The 19491-nt window shown below is 36.1% G+C and overlaps 1 protein-coding gene across 1 annotated transcript in view; it reads left to right on the top strand.

The window, feature by feature from the left end:
- COL24A1 (collagen type XXIV alpha 1 chain) overlaps positions 1 to 19491 on the top strand; it is a 385490-nt gene that overhangs the window by 335335 nt on the left and 30664 nt on the right. The window contains 6 exon segments of the mRNA XM_032594090.1: positions 2115 to 2222; positions 4002 to 4109; positions 4204 to 4257; positions 4823 to 4885; positions 8311 to 8364; positions 12991 to 13026. Coding sequence (XP_032449981.1) covers positions 2115 to 2222; positions 4002 to 4109; positions 4204 to 4257; positions 4823 to 4885; positions 8311 to 8364; positions 12991 to 13026 — 423 coding nt within the window.

Raw genomic sequence — 19491 nt, 5'->3', positions numbered from 1 at the left:
TTTCAGTAATTTTTTCTTCATGCAATTCAAAATAAAATTTAGCACAACTTTTTGTTGGTAATACAATTCTAGTGATGAGAAAAAATGGAATTATTTGTGGGAGGGAGATAACATTTAGCTTATTACAGTTCCATATCATCAAAATTTTCTTTTTATTTGTTAATGCTGACCTATAATGAGATTTTGCATGTTTTACATACTTCATTTTTGAAAATTCTTTTCACACAGATAGGTACTACCAAAGTCACAAACATATGATTTTAACTGTGCCTATTCATTGCTTGGAAGGAATTTATAAAATTCTGTTAGAATCTTCTCTTGATATTTGCCTTCTATTATGTCATTACATTGCATATTATTCATATCCAATTGGACTTTAGGTGAAACCTTCTCAGCTGCACAGTTAAATGGATTTTGAAGTACACAAATTTCTTGCCTCTAGTGCTAAAAAATGCTACTGGCAGTAGCTGAGCTCAGAAAATCTACCCTCTACAAATTTATGTGGAAATGACGGTCTCACTGTTTTAATTCTTGACACCAATAGGAAATATATAAAAGTTGCTTCACATTACTTGTGATTTGAACATTAGTTGTCATCAAAATAACTTTACCACACGGGGTGGCTGGCTGACTCGGCTGGTGAGAACATGTGACTCTTGATCTTTGAATTGTGAGTTTGAGCCCCATGTTGGGCATAGACATTACTTAAAAAGAAATGACTTTACCACAGTACATGCTTCACAAATAGGCATTTCCTTGCCTTGTAATTTTAGGTTGAATTCATTGATAAACATTATAGGGTCTGTAGCAAAATCTAATATCTGAAGTCACTCGTTATTCAATAATAGAGGTTGAGGGTGGGTCTTCTCATTCAAAACAATTTCAATCTTGGTCTCAAAATAGCTCAGTAAAACTTTATCCCTGCCAAGCCATCAAATTGCTTTGTGATAGGGAAAATGAGGATATTCAGGTTCTATTTTCACACAAAAAAATCACAGAATGGATGAAGGTTGCAAGAGTCAATGGAGTTCACTGTTGACAATACTTGTTCAACAATACATGCTAGATTCAAGTATTTTCCTCAGTGTAACTGATGGTGAATAATAAAATGAATATCCCTAGCTTTAAGTACTGTACATTTTCACAATTTTTGTAAATTTGTCCAGTAAATCTTCTTCCAATGATTTGCTATCAGTTTTATCACATTTTAGCCGATTCCATTTGAGGTTGTACTGATTTAGTGCTTTAATTTCTTTGAAAATGTCCTCACCTATAGTCAATTACAAACTGTTCATATACGTTAATTCTTTAGTCACTTTAACACAGCATTGACTCCCCAAATAAACAACTGAGTTGTAATGCTAACATCTGTCAGTTCATCAAGAGGCAAGGAAAACCATTCCAAAGCATTTACCTTGTTTTTTAATTGCTTATTGATGCTGCTCCAGTGTCTTCAACATTTCAGGCCATTGTTCTTGCCAAAAGGCTAACTTAATCTTAAACAAGTTTACTTTGGGTACATGATTTAAGTCATGTCAGTAAGTGACTTTCCTTGCTGGGCTAACAAATGAACCACTCAGAAACTCTAAAAAAAAAGTTATTAAACTTTTTTAATTTTAATTGCGATATGAGTGACATAGAGCTTATATTAGTTCTAGGTATACAACATGATGATTCAATATGTGTATATATTGAGAAAATGATCACCACAGTAAGTCTGGTTAATATCCATAGAATTTTTTTCTTAAGGAAACATTAATCAGTTATCAGAGTTGTCATGCACACCCAAATATAATACAGAAAGTTAGAATACAATGAACATACTTTACACCTAGGCTATTTAAGTCAGAAGGTACTAAGAGACTGTACTACCTCAGTATTTTCATTTTAAATACCTCAGACCATTATATTAACTATAATTAGAGACTTTAGGTAGGTAAAAACATGACTTAAATATTTCACTTATTTGGGAAAGAAGCCCAGGATAACTCTCAAACCTGAGCAGTGTGTCAACAGTAGCCTTTCAGAACACCAACGCCTCCTACAGTTACTGAGCCTCTGGATGGAGTTTTAGGAAAGACCCCCAATTTTTATTTCTTACCTATGTTATTTAGGGCACCAGAGGCAGCCCAGGAAGAGCAGGACCAGCTGGGTCTCCAGGTCCTCGAGGAGCCAAGGGGCCATCAGGCCTTCCAGGAAGCCCAGGGGTTCCAGGCCCAAAGGTACTTTCACATTTTCTTCTGATGGATGAGGAGCACTACTAACATGCTTATTGTACCTGAGTTCATTGGCTAAATCACACAATGGTAAGATTAACCATTTTTTAAAAATTTGACCAATAATAACACATTAGGAAAAACAGTGTATGGCCTTGACATACTCATCTCCTGTGATAACCACAGTGCATGTAATTTGCCAGAACAACTCATTAACTCAGAACTGGCAATGCTTTGGGGCGCTCGGGCAGCTCAGTCTGTTCAGCGTCTGTTTTCAGCTCAGGTCATAATCTCACAGTCTGCGAGTTTGAGCCCCACGTCAGGCTCTGTGCTGACAGCTCAGAGCCTGGAGCCTGCTTCCGATTCTGTGTCTCCCTCTCTGTCTGCCCTTCCCCTACTCACGCTCTGTCTCTCAAAAATATATAAACATTTTTAAAAAATGCCCTTTGACTCATTCTGTTTCTTCTTCCCCCTCTGTCATCTACCTTCTCCTCCAAAAAAAAAGAGAAATCTTATTACTTCTGGATCCATACTTTCTTAGATACACTTTCTATTCCTCTGAGTCTGAACCTAACCAACCAATTTATAAATCTGATAAGAGTAGAGCTTATTTCATAGAGTCAAAGTGACCGTAATTAAATCCTGCATTGAATGGAATGTTGTCACATGTCAATAGGCTTTCCAAACAAAACCTGTTTCAGAGCTATCTCAGTGCAGAACTGACCCAGACAACAAAGAGATTAGTCTAGTGTCTAAAGTGATTTCATAAAAGCCTAGGATTGAGATGTTGTCACCGTCATCATATTACCTCTTAACTTTTCATAGTTCCACTTCTAAAGAATGTACAGATATTCTGATCCATATGGGTAAACTGGAAATGACACATCCCTTTCCACTAAAATTCAAAGTAGTTGAACAAATGCTAAAACTAGGAAAAGAAATAAGATTCCTCTCTTTAATGTGTGAATCTGCAATAAAAAGGATCCATATTTGTCAAGTCCCAAAGCTATATCTTTGTCTTCAGACAGTGAAAGATAATGTGCTAATCTTAAAGAATCTTTGATTAAAGTCTACCAAGCTTCATTTTTCATTAACTTATCTGCAAACTCTACCTGATTCTTATTTTTAGACATGGTGTGAAAGATATTTCAACTTTCACTTGAAAAACAAAATAAAAGTAAATTTAGAAAAGACTTAACCTTTGCAAATAAAATAATGGCGATTAAGTATATCATTAAGTGGAATTTTAGAGGAGATAAAGGGAATTTATATCAAAGGAACCTTGAGAAACAGGTAATAGAAATTTCTTAATGACAGGATTGAAAAGACAACCATGACAAAAACCAGGGTTCACACTTCAGGAGAATCTGCTTTGTTTCTTGTATAAGCTGAATCATCTCTGTATGGTAAGAAGAACACAGCAAAATAACATCAACTCAAATACAGTGCACATTCCGTCATATGTAATATACAACCCACACACACACCGCACATTCACCATTCTCTCGTTAGCCCCACTGCCTTCTTTCTAGCTTCTAGGTACCCCCTTCCCTCTTCTTTCCACACTTACGGCCATAATCCTTGGAATTTTCTTTCCCCACGGCTACACGTATTGTTCATTATAATCAAATATTACTTATGTGGAAAATATCAGTAGGAAGAATGACCATGCAGAATTTGATCTCCTGAGTGTCCTGTACTATACCTAAAGATGGACTTGTATTTGGGTTTCAATTATGTTGGTAGATTCTAAAGTCAAGATCGCCTTTCTTTTTTTGCCCATAGGGCGAACAAGGACTACCTGGACAACCTGGAATTCAAGGTAAAAGAGGCCACGGAGGAGCACAAGGTGATCAAGGACCACGTGGAGAGCCTGGCCTTAAAGGGCAGCCTGTATGTGCCAACTCAGAAATTCACTAAGTATTATTTTTCTCCAGATCAGGCCACCGTTGCACAATAATGATGATCGTATCTATTCACATTGCAGGGAGAACATGGTGTCCAAGGTTTGACAGGTTTCCAAGGATTCCCAGGCCCCAGGGTACGTTTACATGTTTTCTGCTATTCATCAGAAAGATGTTGAAATACCAGTGTTTAGTCTCTGACTTGAGTTTTTGTATATTTTAATCTGTAAAATTTTAGTTGGTACAGTTATATGTTTGAATTTTAAATGTGTTAATTTAAAATTTGTGTAGCTATAGATTTCCCTACCAATTTTATTGAATAATTTGCTTTTGTCTCCCTCACATTCCATTTTCCCAAACATTTTATTGTGAAAGTTTTCAAACATACAGCAAAGTTGAGAGAATGGGTGAAAACCCGTATACCTATTACCTAGATTCTACCATAGCTTTTTACTCCACTTGCTTTATCATGTATCTATCTGTCCCTCTCTCCCTCTCTCAATTCACTTTGGTGTACTTCAAAGTAAATTGCACACTTTTGTACAGTTCCTCCAAAGCACTCAGCATGCACATCATTAACTATCCATTTACATTCCATATTTTCAGAGCCAACTCTTAATAAATTGTTAGAAGATTATTTAACTTGTAAAATGTCCATACAGAATTAAAGATTTTGACTTTTTATTTTTATTATATTTTTAGGGTCCTGAGGGAGATGCTGGCATCATTGGAATATCAGGTCCTAAAGGTCCTGTTGGACAGAGAGTAAGTATAAAGTCATTGTACTTGCCCAGAAATTGTGTTTCTTTGCTGATTGCAGGAATCAGCATTAAGAACTCTGAAATTGATATACTCCAAATTAATAACTTAATAAAATGACTTTTAAGATAGAAACCCATTAGATCACATGCAAGGGTTCTCAGCCTTTTTCAGTTCACATACTAATTTGAGCAAAAGACCCCATAGACAACCATATTCCTAGCTCTTACTTACAGTACATATCAGAATTAATGTTGACACTGGGTAATGTATTTATTAACTTACACTCAGAACAAAAAATAAAGGGTTTCATGTTACCAGCATTAATATAACCAGAGACCAGAGACCACACCCATGCGCCACGTGGAGGAGGCTTGCCTATGGCCAGAGCTCCTCACCCCACACTTTGAAAAATATTTCCCAATACCAATGTTTCCCCAGCTCAGGGGTGGGTATCCCTAGAGAGTGATGAGGAACTGCTTAAAGAGTTGCGAAGATTGGCGTCCGAAGAATTCCAATTAGCTGGTCGGTGCCTGGAATTGCAAACTATAGCAAATATAAATAGGGATAGATAAGCCATCAGCAGTTTTTGTTGGTGTTTTTTTTGCTTTTTGGTTTTGTTTCTGTTTCTACTAACCAGTCTCCTAATTGATGAGATGATGTATAAAACTGAAAAGAAAACAAGCTATAAAACATCGAGCCGTGGTTTGCCTGCAGCAGTGACACCCCCTAGGCTAACTGCAGCTGCTAGGGCGAGGGTGAAGAGAGCAGAGAGAGGCAGGAGAGTGGTCCAGAAGTAGGAGAAAGGAGCCGTGAAAAACCTCACAGCTGAAAACCACTGTCTTACACAAAATATTAAATGAAAAGTCAAATTTTTGAAATCTTGCACCCTTTCCCCAACTCTTAGCATAAATTCTTTTCGGTAATACAAAGGTCAGTGTTGTCATGGGACGTGGTTATTTAAAGACCCTCCTCAGCATTTCTTCAGGTGCAAATTTATTAATTATTTTTATGATTTCTGAAGAACTGTGGAAAGTTAGGGCTTTTATAAAAAGCCCTATTCTTGATTATCCACAGGTGAGTTATATGTGGACAGGCTTCTCTACAATAAATATTGCTTTGAAGTTCTTATATATGTTAAGTTCTCTACTAATTAAACCCATTCATTCTAGTTTTATTAAGTTCTCAATCAGTTAATCCTTTCTTGGTACTCAAAGAGAAGTTGGCTTCCTGCCTAGCATCTGTTCTAAGCAGAATCTTACAAAGTGCTGGGTCTTTGTTGGCCAGGGTCTGAGCCTATACTGCTTTGCAGCTCCAGAAACTGTATCAGTTCACCAATGGTAAAGTTCTGATAACTGCTTACAAATACTAATGCATAAATGCAGCTATCTCTTATTAAGTCATTATAGATACAAGTGAAAGTCATGATAGGTTAATGTTTTGTAAGAAACTATTATGTACCAGTGCTCAGTGTGTTACCCTTATATCATTCAATCCTCATAAAAACATTGCAAGAGATGCTATTATCCCCATTTTTCAAGTGGGCAAACGAAGTCTCTGAAAGGTAATTTGCTCAAGGCCATGGGTGGCAAGTAGAAGGACCAAAATTTTAATCCACAGCTGAATGACCAAATAATATGTTACAAAGTTGCTTGCTAGTTGCATAATTAGAATATAGAATGGATATTAAGTGGCTAGTTCTTGCTCAATAATCAATAAATACTTGATGATTAAATAAATTAAATTAATTGAAGTAGGAAATCTGGATTAATTGTCCTCCATTTCAAAGATTATTTATGTAGTTAACTGGCACCAACCATTCAAATCATAACACCTCATCTTTCGGACACATTTAAATAAACATAGACAATTTTTTTTGCTGTTTTGATCTTTGTTTTCTAGAGTTCATGAATACCTCTCCATTCTTTTAACAAATCATTCTAAATAGCTCGATCACAGCCAAGTTCACTATGTTAAAGCTTTGTTGACTTTTTTTCAGTGATAAACCAGTCTAGGGCTTATATTTGATTAGGTTAGGAAATCAACTCTCTTTATTTGATTGTGGATCTTTGAGATTTAGGTACCATATTTACAAATTATCACTTAAAGTCAATCTTTGTGTTTAAAAGTGATTCTATTAGATTTACTTTTAGAGCACCAGCTAATTTCTCTCATTCTAGGCTCATTCTAGTCCATCTATTGATAGACTCCATGACATAATGATCTCAACTGATAGTATTTTCTGCACCTTAGCAGGAGTTGGACAAAGAAATCCTATTAGATATCTACATTTAAGTGTTCAGGTTAAGTGTGAGCCACAAAGACTGAAATTTGCTGCCAGCGGAACTGGGCATGGAGTTTGAGGGAAAATAACTAAAACAGGTGTTTTGTATTCATAAAGAAGCAGTAAGTCAGACAAAGAAAGGAAAATACAGTATGATCTTATTTATATATGGAATCTAAAAAATAAAACAAACCAACAAAACAAAGCTGAAACAGACACGTAGACATATGGAAACAAACTGTTGGTTACCAGAGGAGAGGAGGAGTTGGGAGGCCGGCAAAATAGGTGAGGGGAATTAAGAGTTACAGACTTCCAGTTATAAAATAAGTAAGTCATGGGGATGTAATGTACAGAATAGGAAATATAGTCAGTAATTACAGTAGCCTCTGTCTGGTAACAGGTGGTAACTAGACTTATTGTAGGGATCATTTTATAATGTATAAAAACATTGAATCACTGTGATGTACACCTGAAACTAATAGAACATTGGATGTGAGTTATACTTCAGTTGAAAAAAAAGATATGTTCCATATTTAGTTTGGGAGGAGTTCACCAGATTGGGCTTATTCAAGGTGATCTTCATAATCAATAACAGCTTACGGTTTCAAAATCATTTTTCTCATTTAATTCTAATATTGGCCCTATGAAGTATGCAATCTTATGTAACAGATGGAGAAACTGAGGTTGGTCGCCTGTGATGCTCTATGTTTCATTCCCATACTTTCTCTCAGTTCCATGCTGCATGTCCCTTAGACATCTCCTTCAACATCTGTAAAGAAAGTTAGTCAAAATTTTTGTTTATCATTCTATATAGTCTTATTTATGTAAAGTAATTGCATTTGTTATGAAATGACCCACATGTAAAATGGCATCATTGAAGTTATATCACTACATGAAAATTATAAGGCTGATTTATGTTTGTTAGAAATTATACAGATGTAATTCTCCCGATAGGAATCTATAATGTACAGAATTGTGTCACATGCTGCAAATCAAAAGTACTATGATTTCTCCTGATTTTATGATATTTTTAAAAAATTTTGAATGATGCAGATATGGACTGTTTTACCATTGCACAAGAAATTTTCTAGAATTTTTCTTCTTTATACCGGCAGTGAGACTGACTGATGTTCTTTTACCCCAACAGGGAAACACTGGCCCCTTTGGCAAAGAAGGTATAATAGGCCCAACAGGTAGAACTGTAAGTTTGTTACAATATAGGTCTTCCTTTTCTTTTTCGTATTCTTATTTTTTCCTCTTTAATCCTATTTCTGGAGTAATTCAAAAAGGATCACGCTGAGTGTTTGAGAAGCCAAGGGCAAAAACAGATGTTATGTTTTCATCTGGAAGGTGATTACTGAGAACTTAGAGATTATGTGTGTAATGAGGAAGGTGTATATAGTGAGGTAGACACATAAAACTGTGGAGTAGAGAAAGGAAAATAGAACAAGGGAGGTGGGTTGAGCATTATTAGCATAGAGGTGATCACTAACGCATGAAAAAGAATCCATGTTCTGAGGGAGAAAGTATAGCAAAAGGCAGCCAAGATTTGAGTATTTGGAAGTGTCCACTATAAAGTAAAGAGATAGTTGGTGGGAAAAACAGGAAAAAAAAGAACAGGAAAAAGGAAAAACAGAAAAGCACAAGGTTCAGATAGATGAGTTTCAAGAAGCGAGTAGTTAACAGTGATCTTTAAGAAAATAAATTACAGGGGCGCCTGGGTGGCGCAGTCGGTTAAGCGTCCGACTTCAGCCAGGTCACGATCTCAAGGTCTGTGAGTTTGAGCCCCGCGTCGGGCTCTGGGCTGATGGCTCAGAGCCTGGAAGCCTGTTTCCGATTCTGTGTCTCCCTCTCTCTCTGCCCCTCCCCCGTTCATGCTCTGTCTCTCTCTGTCTCAAAAATTAAAAAAAAAAAAACAAACGTTGAAGAAAATAAATTACAGTAGACGATAAAGTACATACTTCAGTGAGGAAGGAACATTTAATAACTTTTGTCAAATTCTTAAAGAATTTAAACATTTAATAACTTTTCTCAAATTGTTACAGAAAACGTTTGAAGTAGGTATTATTTGCATTTAAGACACAGGGAAACAGATTAGGTTCATGGAGGTTCGCCTAATTATTCAAGGTGGTACAGCTAGTGAATGACATAGGTGATGTTTCTTCCTTCAAGAACAGTGCTTTTCTCCTCCTTTCAAGGTGCATCTGGAGAGGACTGAGGTAATTAGTAGATACCAGTGCCTTTATAAATTTGACAAATAAAACAATGGTTGGTGAAGTCATGGGAGAGTTTTACAATACCAACAGTAGTGTAAAAATACAAAAGAAAGAACCCAGTAGATAGGGGCAAATTGAGACTTGGGGAGGAAAGGTGTATTCCCTGCAGGGAACCAATATTTTGAACGATTTCAAAGTGTTATGTAGAGAGACATAGAGTTTTAATGTATAAAATGGAATGTTTCAGGTATTAAGTCCAACTATTCTCTTTGATAAATTAGGGAAGAATTTCCCACCAAAGTTGCTGAATTTTTGATTTTACAAATATGAAATGTATACGTCAACACTTCTCTAGATTTTCAGCATTTACTACTCAGAGCTATATAGTCTACGTGGGAGACTTTAAGTGGGAGAATTCTCATATTTTGGTGGGTGGTTCTTCAATAAGCTAAGGAACACATACTGTTCTGATTACTCAGTGATTGTTCTGTTCTGTCAAAAATGTGAAATATCAATTGGTCAAGGAAACCATGATAAAGAAATGGCTCAATTAAAATACCTCACTGTGTTTTGTTTACGGATAGTTCTTAAAAGCCCTTGTAATATTCAGCATGCGCGTCAAATTTTTTCCATATTCTATTTTTTCCATTCTAAGAAGAAACTTCTAAGAAAAGTTCACTATGAAAGAATAAGCACTTGAGAGTGGCCAAAACTTTGTGGAAAAAAAAAATAGTGGTGGGGGATGGAAGACTTGCTTTTGCAAATAAGGAAACATTACTTCAAAATCATTGTAAATGAAACTATAGGGTATTACAAAGGAATAAACAAATAGATGAGTTTAACAGGCTAGAGCCCAAAATTAGATCTTGGAATATATAGGAATCTAATTATAACAGAAATGGTATATCAGGATGATTTGGGCTGTAAGTTAATAGGAACCCTGAATCAAACTGGCTCTAATAATAAAGAAATTTATATCACATTAATGGAAAGCCCAGAGGTAGGAAGGGCTTCGGATTTGGCTTACTTAGTGATTTTGTTATGTTGTCCAAGACCAGGTTCTTTCCACGTCTCTGCTCTATCATCCTGAATGTGATCTTCATAATTAGGCTTATAGAAAGATGACTACAATTTCTCAGCAATTACATCCAGATATAATTATCCAAAGTGAAAACTGATCTATAGCCCTATCTTGGGAAAAATTAAGTTTTTTCCAGAAGCCTTCCACTGCATTTTTCCTCATGTCCATTGATCAGCTACATGTCCATTCCTATACCGGTGACAGGAAAGGGAGATGGAATTACTTTAAGTCACAGCATTACTATAAGGAATTAGAACCCTATTTCACCCAACTTTTTTTTTAATCTTTTTTAAAAAGACTTTAAAGTATAAAAAACAAATCTAGAAAGCTGAAGTATAGCTTAAGGGTTGAGGATACCTTTATTTATTTATTTATTTGTTTGTTTTTAATGTTTTTTAAATTTACTTTTGAGAGAGAGAGAGATAGAGCATGAGCAGAGGAGAGGCAGAGAAAGAGGCAGACAGAGGATCCAAAGCAGGCTCTGCACTGACAGCAGTGAGCCCTCTGTGGGGCTCAAACTCACATACTGTGGGACTGTGACCTAAGCCAAAGTTGTATGCTCAACCAACTGAGCCATCCAGGTGCCCCTGAGGAGACCTTTTGTATAAGAAAGGAAATCTGAAAACCACAAAAGAACAGAATATGTATTTGAATACTTGAAAATTTTAAATTTTGTATGGAAAGTTTCCGTAAACAAAATTAATATAAGTTGGGCAAAAATAATTGCAAAAGCATACGAGTTGATGTATAAAGAGCTCTTACAAATTAGTATGAGAAAGATAGAAACTCAATAAAAAATTGAAGAACAAATCCAAAGGGTCAATAATTATTGGAAGGATGCTTTCCTAACTTACAGTCACATAAATGCAAATTAAAGTAATAATGAGATATTACATCTAACCTCTCAGAAGGGGATTAGGGAGAACAGTACTCATCATCAGTAGAAATGTGAATTATAGCCTTCATGGAAGGATATTTGTTAAAATATAAGTATATATACCCTTTGACCAATCAGTTCCACTTTGAGAAATTTGTGCCATAGAAATTAAGTACTCATAAATTATAGAAAGTTTTTTTCACAGTACTGGCTATATTAGGAAAAAAAGTTTGAAATCACATGAATGTTCATCTGTAGAGGACAGGGGCACCTGGGTGCCTCAGTTGGTCGAGCACCCAACTTCAGTTCAGGTCACGATCTCAGAGTCTGTGAGTTCAAGTCCCGCATCAGGACCTAGAGCCTGCTTCGGATTCTTTGTCTCCCTTTCTCTCTGCCCCTCCTCTGCTCATGCTCTGTCTCTCTCTGTCTCAAAAATAAATAGAAACATTTAAAAAAATGAGTGAGTAACAAGATAGGAAACACACAAAAAAGTAATATAAATGGTGAAATAATGAGATAGTATTTTTAGCCTGCAAGATTAACAAAGAATTATAGTACATGGCATGTGTCAAGACATACAGACGCCCATATTTTGCAGGTGTGCGTGCAATTACAAACACACTTTCTGGAGGACAACTTTTATGGAGTACAAGGATATTTATCACAGGGTTATCATGACAAAAATTAGAAATAATCTAGTAGAAAATTCAATAAAAATATTATCATTTTAAATACCAAGTAAGCATTATAATTATCTAGAGAAATGTGGATTGATATGGAAAACATCATAACATATTGTGAAAGTGTAAATTCAGGTTTTTTAAAAGATGAAGAGTATTATCTTTTTCAAAATAAAAAAAATACATAAATAATTTCCACAAGGATGAAAACAAAAATATTAACAGGAATTTCTAAAACAGTAGGTTCATCTAACAGCAGACTACACTTTCTTGTCAAGTGTACATGGAAAATCACCAAAATAGACTATAGTTTGAATCATAAAAAATTTTGTACTAAACTTAAGAGAACTGAAGTCATACAAGATATGTTTTCTGGCCATAATGGAATTAAAGTAAATATCAGTAAATTGGAAAGATAATAAGAAAATCTACAAACACTTGAAAATTAAACCCCACACTTCTAAATAACCCATGGATCCAAGAGGATATCTCAAAGAGAGTTAGAAATATTCTGAACTGGATGAAAATGTATACAACATATCAAAATTTGTGGGATATACAGAAGGAGGAATAGAAAGAGAAGATGAAAAAAAAAAAAAAGGCACCATCCTAGAAACAAGGTTTTCAAAGGCTAGGGAAGACAAAGATTAGAAGAATTTAATCTGGTAACTTCCCTTCTAAGTGGTTTGGTATTTGATTGTCAGATCAGCTGTTTTGACTTAAGTGCCTGTTATCCCTGTCTCACTCACTTCTTGGATAGTATGATAAATCAATAAACTGTTTTTGTTTTTTATTTTGTTTTGCTTTGCTTTACTCAGGAAAAGGAAACTAGAATTTATATAAATTTACTCAATATGTCTTGCTGGATAGAAAAAACAAAAACATAAGTTATCATGTTTCTGTGTATAGCCTCAACTACATTTGATAAATAACTATCAATAGCACTAAACTAACATTTCCTGTTTTCTTGTAGGGACCCAGAGGTGAAAAAGGCTTTAGAGGTGAAACTGTAAGTTTAAATTTATGGTTATATTATCACTTGTCACTAGGCTATATAAGTTCCATGAAAGCAAGGACCTTGTTTTATTATATTATTATTATTATTATTATTATTATTATTATTATTATGTCTCTGATACTTGTGAAATAAAAATAAAATTACAGTATTTCGGAAGTAGAACTAATCTAGATAGTACATTACAGTGAAACCTGATAACCCCTAAACATATTTAAGAACCTGCTGATCAAATTCTTCCCAGATCACTGTGTGAAATGGCATATTTGCCTTGTCAGGCATCAGGCATTTGCCTTGTGAGCCTTCTTCACCAGTGCTGGAATAAGAGGACTGCCACATCGCCTCAAGGATATACCCACTGTGTTCACTCAGTGCTAAAGAGGTGCAAAGCAGAAGCATATCAATTGTTGTATATTTCAGCCAATTGGAAACAATTGTGAGAGGATGGGCAAAAGGTACACGTAGCACTTTCCAGCACTAAGTGGCTTACACTGGCACTATTTCCTACTTTTCTGGGATGCCAATGCTTCCAGGTTAAAGAAGGTATTTTGTCAAGAAGCCACTTTCCCAGCAGAGATCCTGCTGAACTTACTAAAGCAGCAGCCATAAACAGAGAGCAGGCACAGAGTAATATGAAGGGGATTAAAACCAAGTGCAGAAGGCAAATAAGAATAAATTTAAAGGTTGCAGAAAAGTCTTGGCTTAAAAGATAATGAAATTGCATTGACAGCTGACATGGCTTGTCACCATAAGGTGTGCTTGGGGGCTCAGAATAAGTAAGTTGCAGTTATATTAATTAGCTGAGAAAGGAAATGTATATGGTTTCAGAGAGGCTAAGAACCCACAGAGGGCTTCAAAATAGATGTTTTTCTTTTTCTTTTTTTTAAGATACTATCTTTAAGTAAACTCTACACTGACGAGGGACTTGAACTCACAACCCCAAGATCAAGAGTTGCATGCTTTACCAACTAAGCCAGCCAGGTGCCCTAAAATAGATGTTTTTAATTTGCAGAAATGTGGCCTTCCTATCTTCTCAGCAGTCTTGCTACAGCCAAAAGCAAGGATATCTGTACACAGTGAAGTCATATTTCCCAGGAGGAGTGGAAAGGGGAAAGGAAAAGTAGAGAGGCTTGGAATTAGTTCATTTTCTAGACTTGTCTGTCTCCAACTGTCTTCCTGACCAGTTCTCTCCAAGTACTGTGGCTGGAACGTCAGCTTTTGTCAGAGTTAGGAAACCTCAAGTAATTCTGACAATTTCACAGGCATTTCACGTGAAAGAAAATTCAGTGGCTCTGATGGCTTGCAAATTCAGCAGATTATGCCTGAAATTTTAGGTTGCACTGATAGACATATGGCACCCAGAATAAAGCAGGTGGTAACACCAGTCAGGCCATCCCCAAAGGGGAACATGGACAAAATTAAAGCATATTCAGAGAAAGGCTGTCTCAGATCAGTGGTGCATCGAGGAGCCATGTCCTAGAAAAACCAGTTGAAATAGCTGGGATGTTTAACCCTTACCAGACTCTGCAACCTTATCATCCCTTTCCTTGTTCTCATTGCTCTCTCTTTGCTTCCTGGGTTTTGCACCTGCTTTTTCTTGCCCATGTTTTTTATCCCTGTAGTTCCTATTTATGAGGTTGTAATTAATTTAATTTAAGTTAAGTGACATTTTATCCTCAACCCCACTGCCACCTGTGGACATAAGAACTAGTAGCCAGGACCTCGTACAATGCCTGGCAAGTGTTCCCCAGTCCTTTCTTAAATGTCCTCTTAACAAAGAGGCTTTTTCTGCCTAGCCTATGTAAAATAGCAATGTGCCCATCTGCCTCAATTCCCTGTCTTTTCTAAACCTGTTTCTTTACCTGTTTTTTGCTTATTATATCTCTCCTCACTAGAATATAGGCTCCATGACACAGATATTTTACCTGTTGTTCGTTTTAAAGCTGTGTCTGCAACACCCAAGATAGTGCCTGTGTTGTATAGTTGGTGCTAAATAAATATTTAGTAAATTACTGGTGAATAAATTAGAAAATATTTGAGGTGTTGGAACATGATAGCTGTCTTTAAATATTTGAAAGGAAGAATACGTATAATATGAGTAACTCTAGAGAATAAATTTTAAATTATTTACTTACTGAATTGAATTTTCAATTTCTGTGCTTAGCTCCCTCACAGACAGTGAGCTCCGTGAGACCAGGAAGTATGTTTGACTTGCCCTAATTCCAAGCCCATCACAGGATTTAACACATAATTAACGCAGAATAGATACTGTTAACTAAATGGATGGAATGCTGAGGCTGATTCCAGCTCAATATAATAATGAGCTGCTAATATAATAAGGCACTGCTTTAAAACAAGATAGTTTTACATGATAATGAATGCTTGTCTCTAGAAGCCTAAGGACTATCTTTCTGAGTTACTGGACTGGTAGTTTTGCACTAAGGAATTAGAATTTATACCCTCAAAGTCCCTTCCAGCTGTAAGAGTTTATGATTCTACATAAAAGAAAAATAAACAGATCCCCCATAAAAGAACAAAGAAAGGCATAGAACATAAGGAAGAGTTCTTTAAAGCAGAGATTAGCTCCTGTCAAGTCTAATTCCTATTCTGAATTCACACACCTCTCCCACTCTTTATCACTAGCACTTTTGTCCAGATTGCCATGATGTCTCCTTGGATTCCTGACTTCCTAGTGTTCCTTCCACTTTTCTCCACTACAGTCCATTCTCTACACAGCAACAGAGTGATACCATTAAAGCATAAACCAGATTCTATCACTCTCCTCTTTAAAACCTTCCTATGACTCCTTCTTGCACTTAGAAAAAAATCCAAATTCCTTACCTTTCTACCATGCCCTACAAGAACTAGCCCTGGTTGGCCTCTCTAAACTCATGATGTGCCCCTTTCCCCTTGCTACCAAGCTGATTTTGTCTCTATTCTTTGGAACATGCCTTCCTTTTACCTAGAAAACGCAATCTGTTCCTCACACGATTGGTTTTTATCTCATGATTCAGGTCTCGCCTCAAATACCATTTTAGAGAAGCCCTCCATGACTGTTCAGTCTCACATTCCTGGTCATTCTCTTTCACAACATCCTGTTTTGTTTTCTTCATAGTAGTTAGCAGTATTTGAAATTATTTTTCTGTTTCCTCTGCTAGAATATAAACTCTAGGAGAACGGGGAACTTTGTTTGATACATTGGTTATCAGTATCCAGAATAGAACCTGCTATGTAGTGGGTAATATCTGAGAAATGAATTAATAAATAAATAAATGCTGTTCCCTAAAATTAAAAGTTAACAAGTATTTTCAATTCTGGCTGGTAAAGTAGCATTTATTGAATTGATATACTTACTAGTCTTTTGCTCTGTTGATTCCCATAGCTCCCTTCATAAATAAAGTACAGACTCCTAGTACAAGGAAGGGGACACAGCAGCATTTAGTATGGGTAATAACATTAGCTGTTGAAAATGTGCCACATTAGCTGTGGCGCATTAGAATTTATTGGTTCATTCTGGTTTTTTGTTGTTGAATAACTGGTATTAAATATCTTTTTATCATCTATTTTCTTTTGATTCCACTATGGTTTAAGGAACTTTATAAAAGTAATTTTTTAATTCCTAGAGATCATCTGCAATTAATTTACTCCATAAAATGTGCAATTAAACCATAATCTGGAAAAGCTTAGTAACATTACTTATACTCTCATTAGGATTTTTTTTCAGTATATTCTACAGGTTTGTTTTAAGGGAATGATTTAAATAATTGAATGCCTGAACACTTCTAGCTATTATATTTCCAAATATCCTCGAGGGGGTCAGCCTCAAATAATACCAGTACATGGGGCATTTTTGGAATGAATTTTTATTAGCGAAGATCTATTGTATTGAGACAAATATGACACTCCACTCTTTGTACAAAGATCAGAAACACAAGAATCTATCAAGCGGGCTTTGTAAATCTTATTTTTAAATGTTCCATGAAGCTGGCATAAGAATTTATAAACTATGCCATTCTTACCAATTTATAAAGCTATGCCATCTTTTACCAAGATCAAATAATGATTCATGCCTTTAAAAAAAGGGCTACAGGGGCACCTGGGTAGCGCAGTCGGTTAAGCGTCCGACTTCAGCCAGGTCACGATCTCGCGGTCCGTGAGTTCGAGCCCCGCGTCGGGCTCTGGGCTGATGGCTCAGAGCCTGGAGCCTGTTTCCGATTCTGTGTCTCCCTCTCTCTCTGCCCCTCCCCTGTTCATGCTCTGTCTCTCTCTGTCCTGAAAATAAATAAACGTTGAAAAAAAAAAATTTAAAAAAGGGCTACAGCTCATTAAGCAATACATGAGAAATATCTCCTTTAGAATACATGCAAAATATGAGGAAGAAAATTGATAAAACATTTGAAAATCACAATTTGGAAGTGAACCTTAGAGATTGATCTTCACCAAATCTTGTTACAGTTGAGGTATCTGAGATCCAAACGTGCAACAACTCACTCAAGGAAATACAGTTAATTAGGTATAGAGACAAGACCAGAGCCCAGATCTCCCGATTCCCACACCATTGTATGTTTCTATTAATCATCATACCTCTCAAAAATAAGTTTTAGGAGCAACTTGGGTAAGGAAGATGGTATATATAGACCCCTCACCTACATTTAGAATAGTCCAGCCATTTACATGGCAGATTCCACATGAGTCGACTCCTAATTTGTAGTTATCCTTGGTGCCTTACAATTCACTGATTCCATCCTAATCACATTACTTATAATAATACTATTTAATATTACTAAATTCCCATTTAAACCCTCTAAATCAGTTGTTCTCAACCAGGAGCCATCCCCCCACCACATATACACCACAGGAGACATTTGGCAATTTGTAGAGACATAACTTGGTTGTCACAACTGGGAAAAAAGAAGAGTTTCTAGTTACACCTACTGAGTAGAGACCCAGGATGCTGCTAAGCAATGGAAGCTTCTCAATTTATAACTGAGAATAAAGAAGCTCTCTGTACCTAAGCCAGCCTAAAGATTATGAAATTAAATCAAGATTGCCTTCACAAAAAGTCAAAGTCTAACATACTCAGGTTCAAAGACATGCACTTATCAATATTTTTTAAAGTGTAAGAAAAAATGTTACCTTTGAAGAATCAAATGTAAATTCTGGGATTAAATGGAAAGAAAGTCTATTTCCAATGGTTGGGTTTTGACTATGGCCAAATAACCATCATAATCATTCACATAAATTAGTTTCCCTTTAGGAAATTAACATAGACAATCATGGTTTTATTATAAACTGCTTTTATAATAAACTGATTCATATACCTTTTTTTAATGTTTATTTTTGAGAGAGAGAGAAAGAAAGAAACAGAGCATGGAGCAGAGGAGGGACAGAGAGAGAGGGAGACACAGAATCCAAAGCTCCAGGCTCTGAGCTGTCAGCACAGAACCCAATGCAGGGCTTGAACTCACAAGCTGTGAGATCATGACCTGAACTGAAGTCGGACACTCAACCGAATGAGCCACCCAGGTGTCCCTAGATACTTTTTTATATAGTAGCTAGAGAGAGTGAATCACTTTTTCTTAATGGTGGACTAAAGGAATAGAAAACTAATAAATGTTATATTGTTGAATAATATTTTGTTTTACTTGGCTAATTGCTTCATTCTAGACAGTTGTTTTCTTGCCCTGTCTTGTTTGGTTTTAAGTATTTCATTTGATGACATTTGTGATGACTTGACTTGTTTTGTATAAGAAGCTGAAAAGAAACCAATAAAATCTGCAGTAGAAATAGTTTCTTCTTTCTATGATAATTTCTTCTTTCAAAGTCACAGATAAGATACATGTTTTGTATTGAACCACCAGTGAGATTTTGCAAATGTCAGAAATATGCTAAGTGGAGTTAAATGTCAATGGTTTACTTTTATAGTGTTGTTCCAGAATAGAGAAACTTACACAGCCAAATTCATTCTGAACCTCTATATATTTAAAAAGCTATCTCTAGGGACTCCTGGGTGGTTCAGTTGGTTAAGCATCTGACTTCAGCTCAAGTCATGATCTCATGGTTCATGAGTTTGAGCCCCTCATCGAGCTCTGTGCTGACAGCTCAGAGCCAGGAGCCTACTTGAGATTCTGTGTCTCATTCTCTCTGCCCCTCCTCTGCTCATGCACCATCTCTCTCTCTCTCTCTCTCTCAAAAATAAATAAACATTAAAAACAATTTTAAAGGCTATCTCCAGCATGGCCTTTCTGTAATTTATCACGTAGCTTCTGAGGTACAAGTTTTGTACATTCTTTACTTGAAATCATAATCATAAGCCATGCAAACTAAGAAATGTCCAGCAAGCATGGTACTGGAATGCTCTGTCCTTTTTAAGTTACTGTTGTTTGCTCTAGTTTTCACAGTATATTTAGAATCAACAGCTCTGGAAATAATTAATGTAAGTCAAGCATGACATCAACA

The sequence above is a fragment of the Lynx canadensis genome, chromosome C1 (genome assembly GCF_007474595.2).
Source record: "Lynx canadensis isolate LIC74 chromosome C1, mLynCan4.pri.v2, whole genome shotgun sequence".
Lineage (NCBI taxonomy): Eukaryota > Metazoa > Chordata > Mammalia > Carnivora > Felidae > Lynx > Lynx canadensis.
The sequence above is the reverse complement of the archived record's forward strand: the minus strand, read 5'-3'. Positions and strand labels throughout refer to the sequence as shown.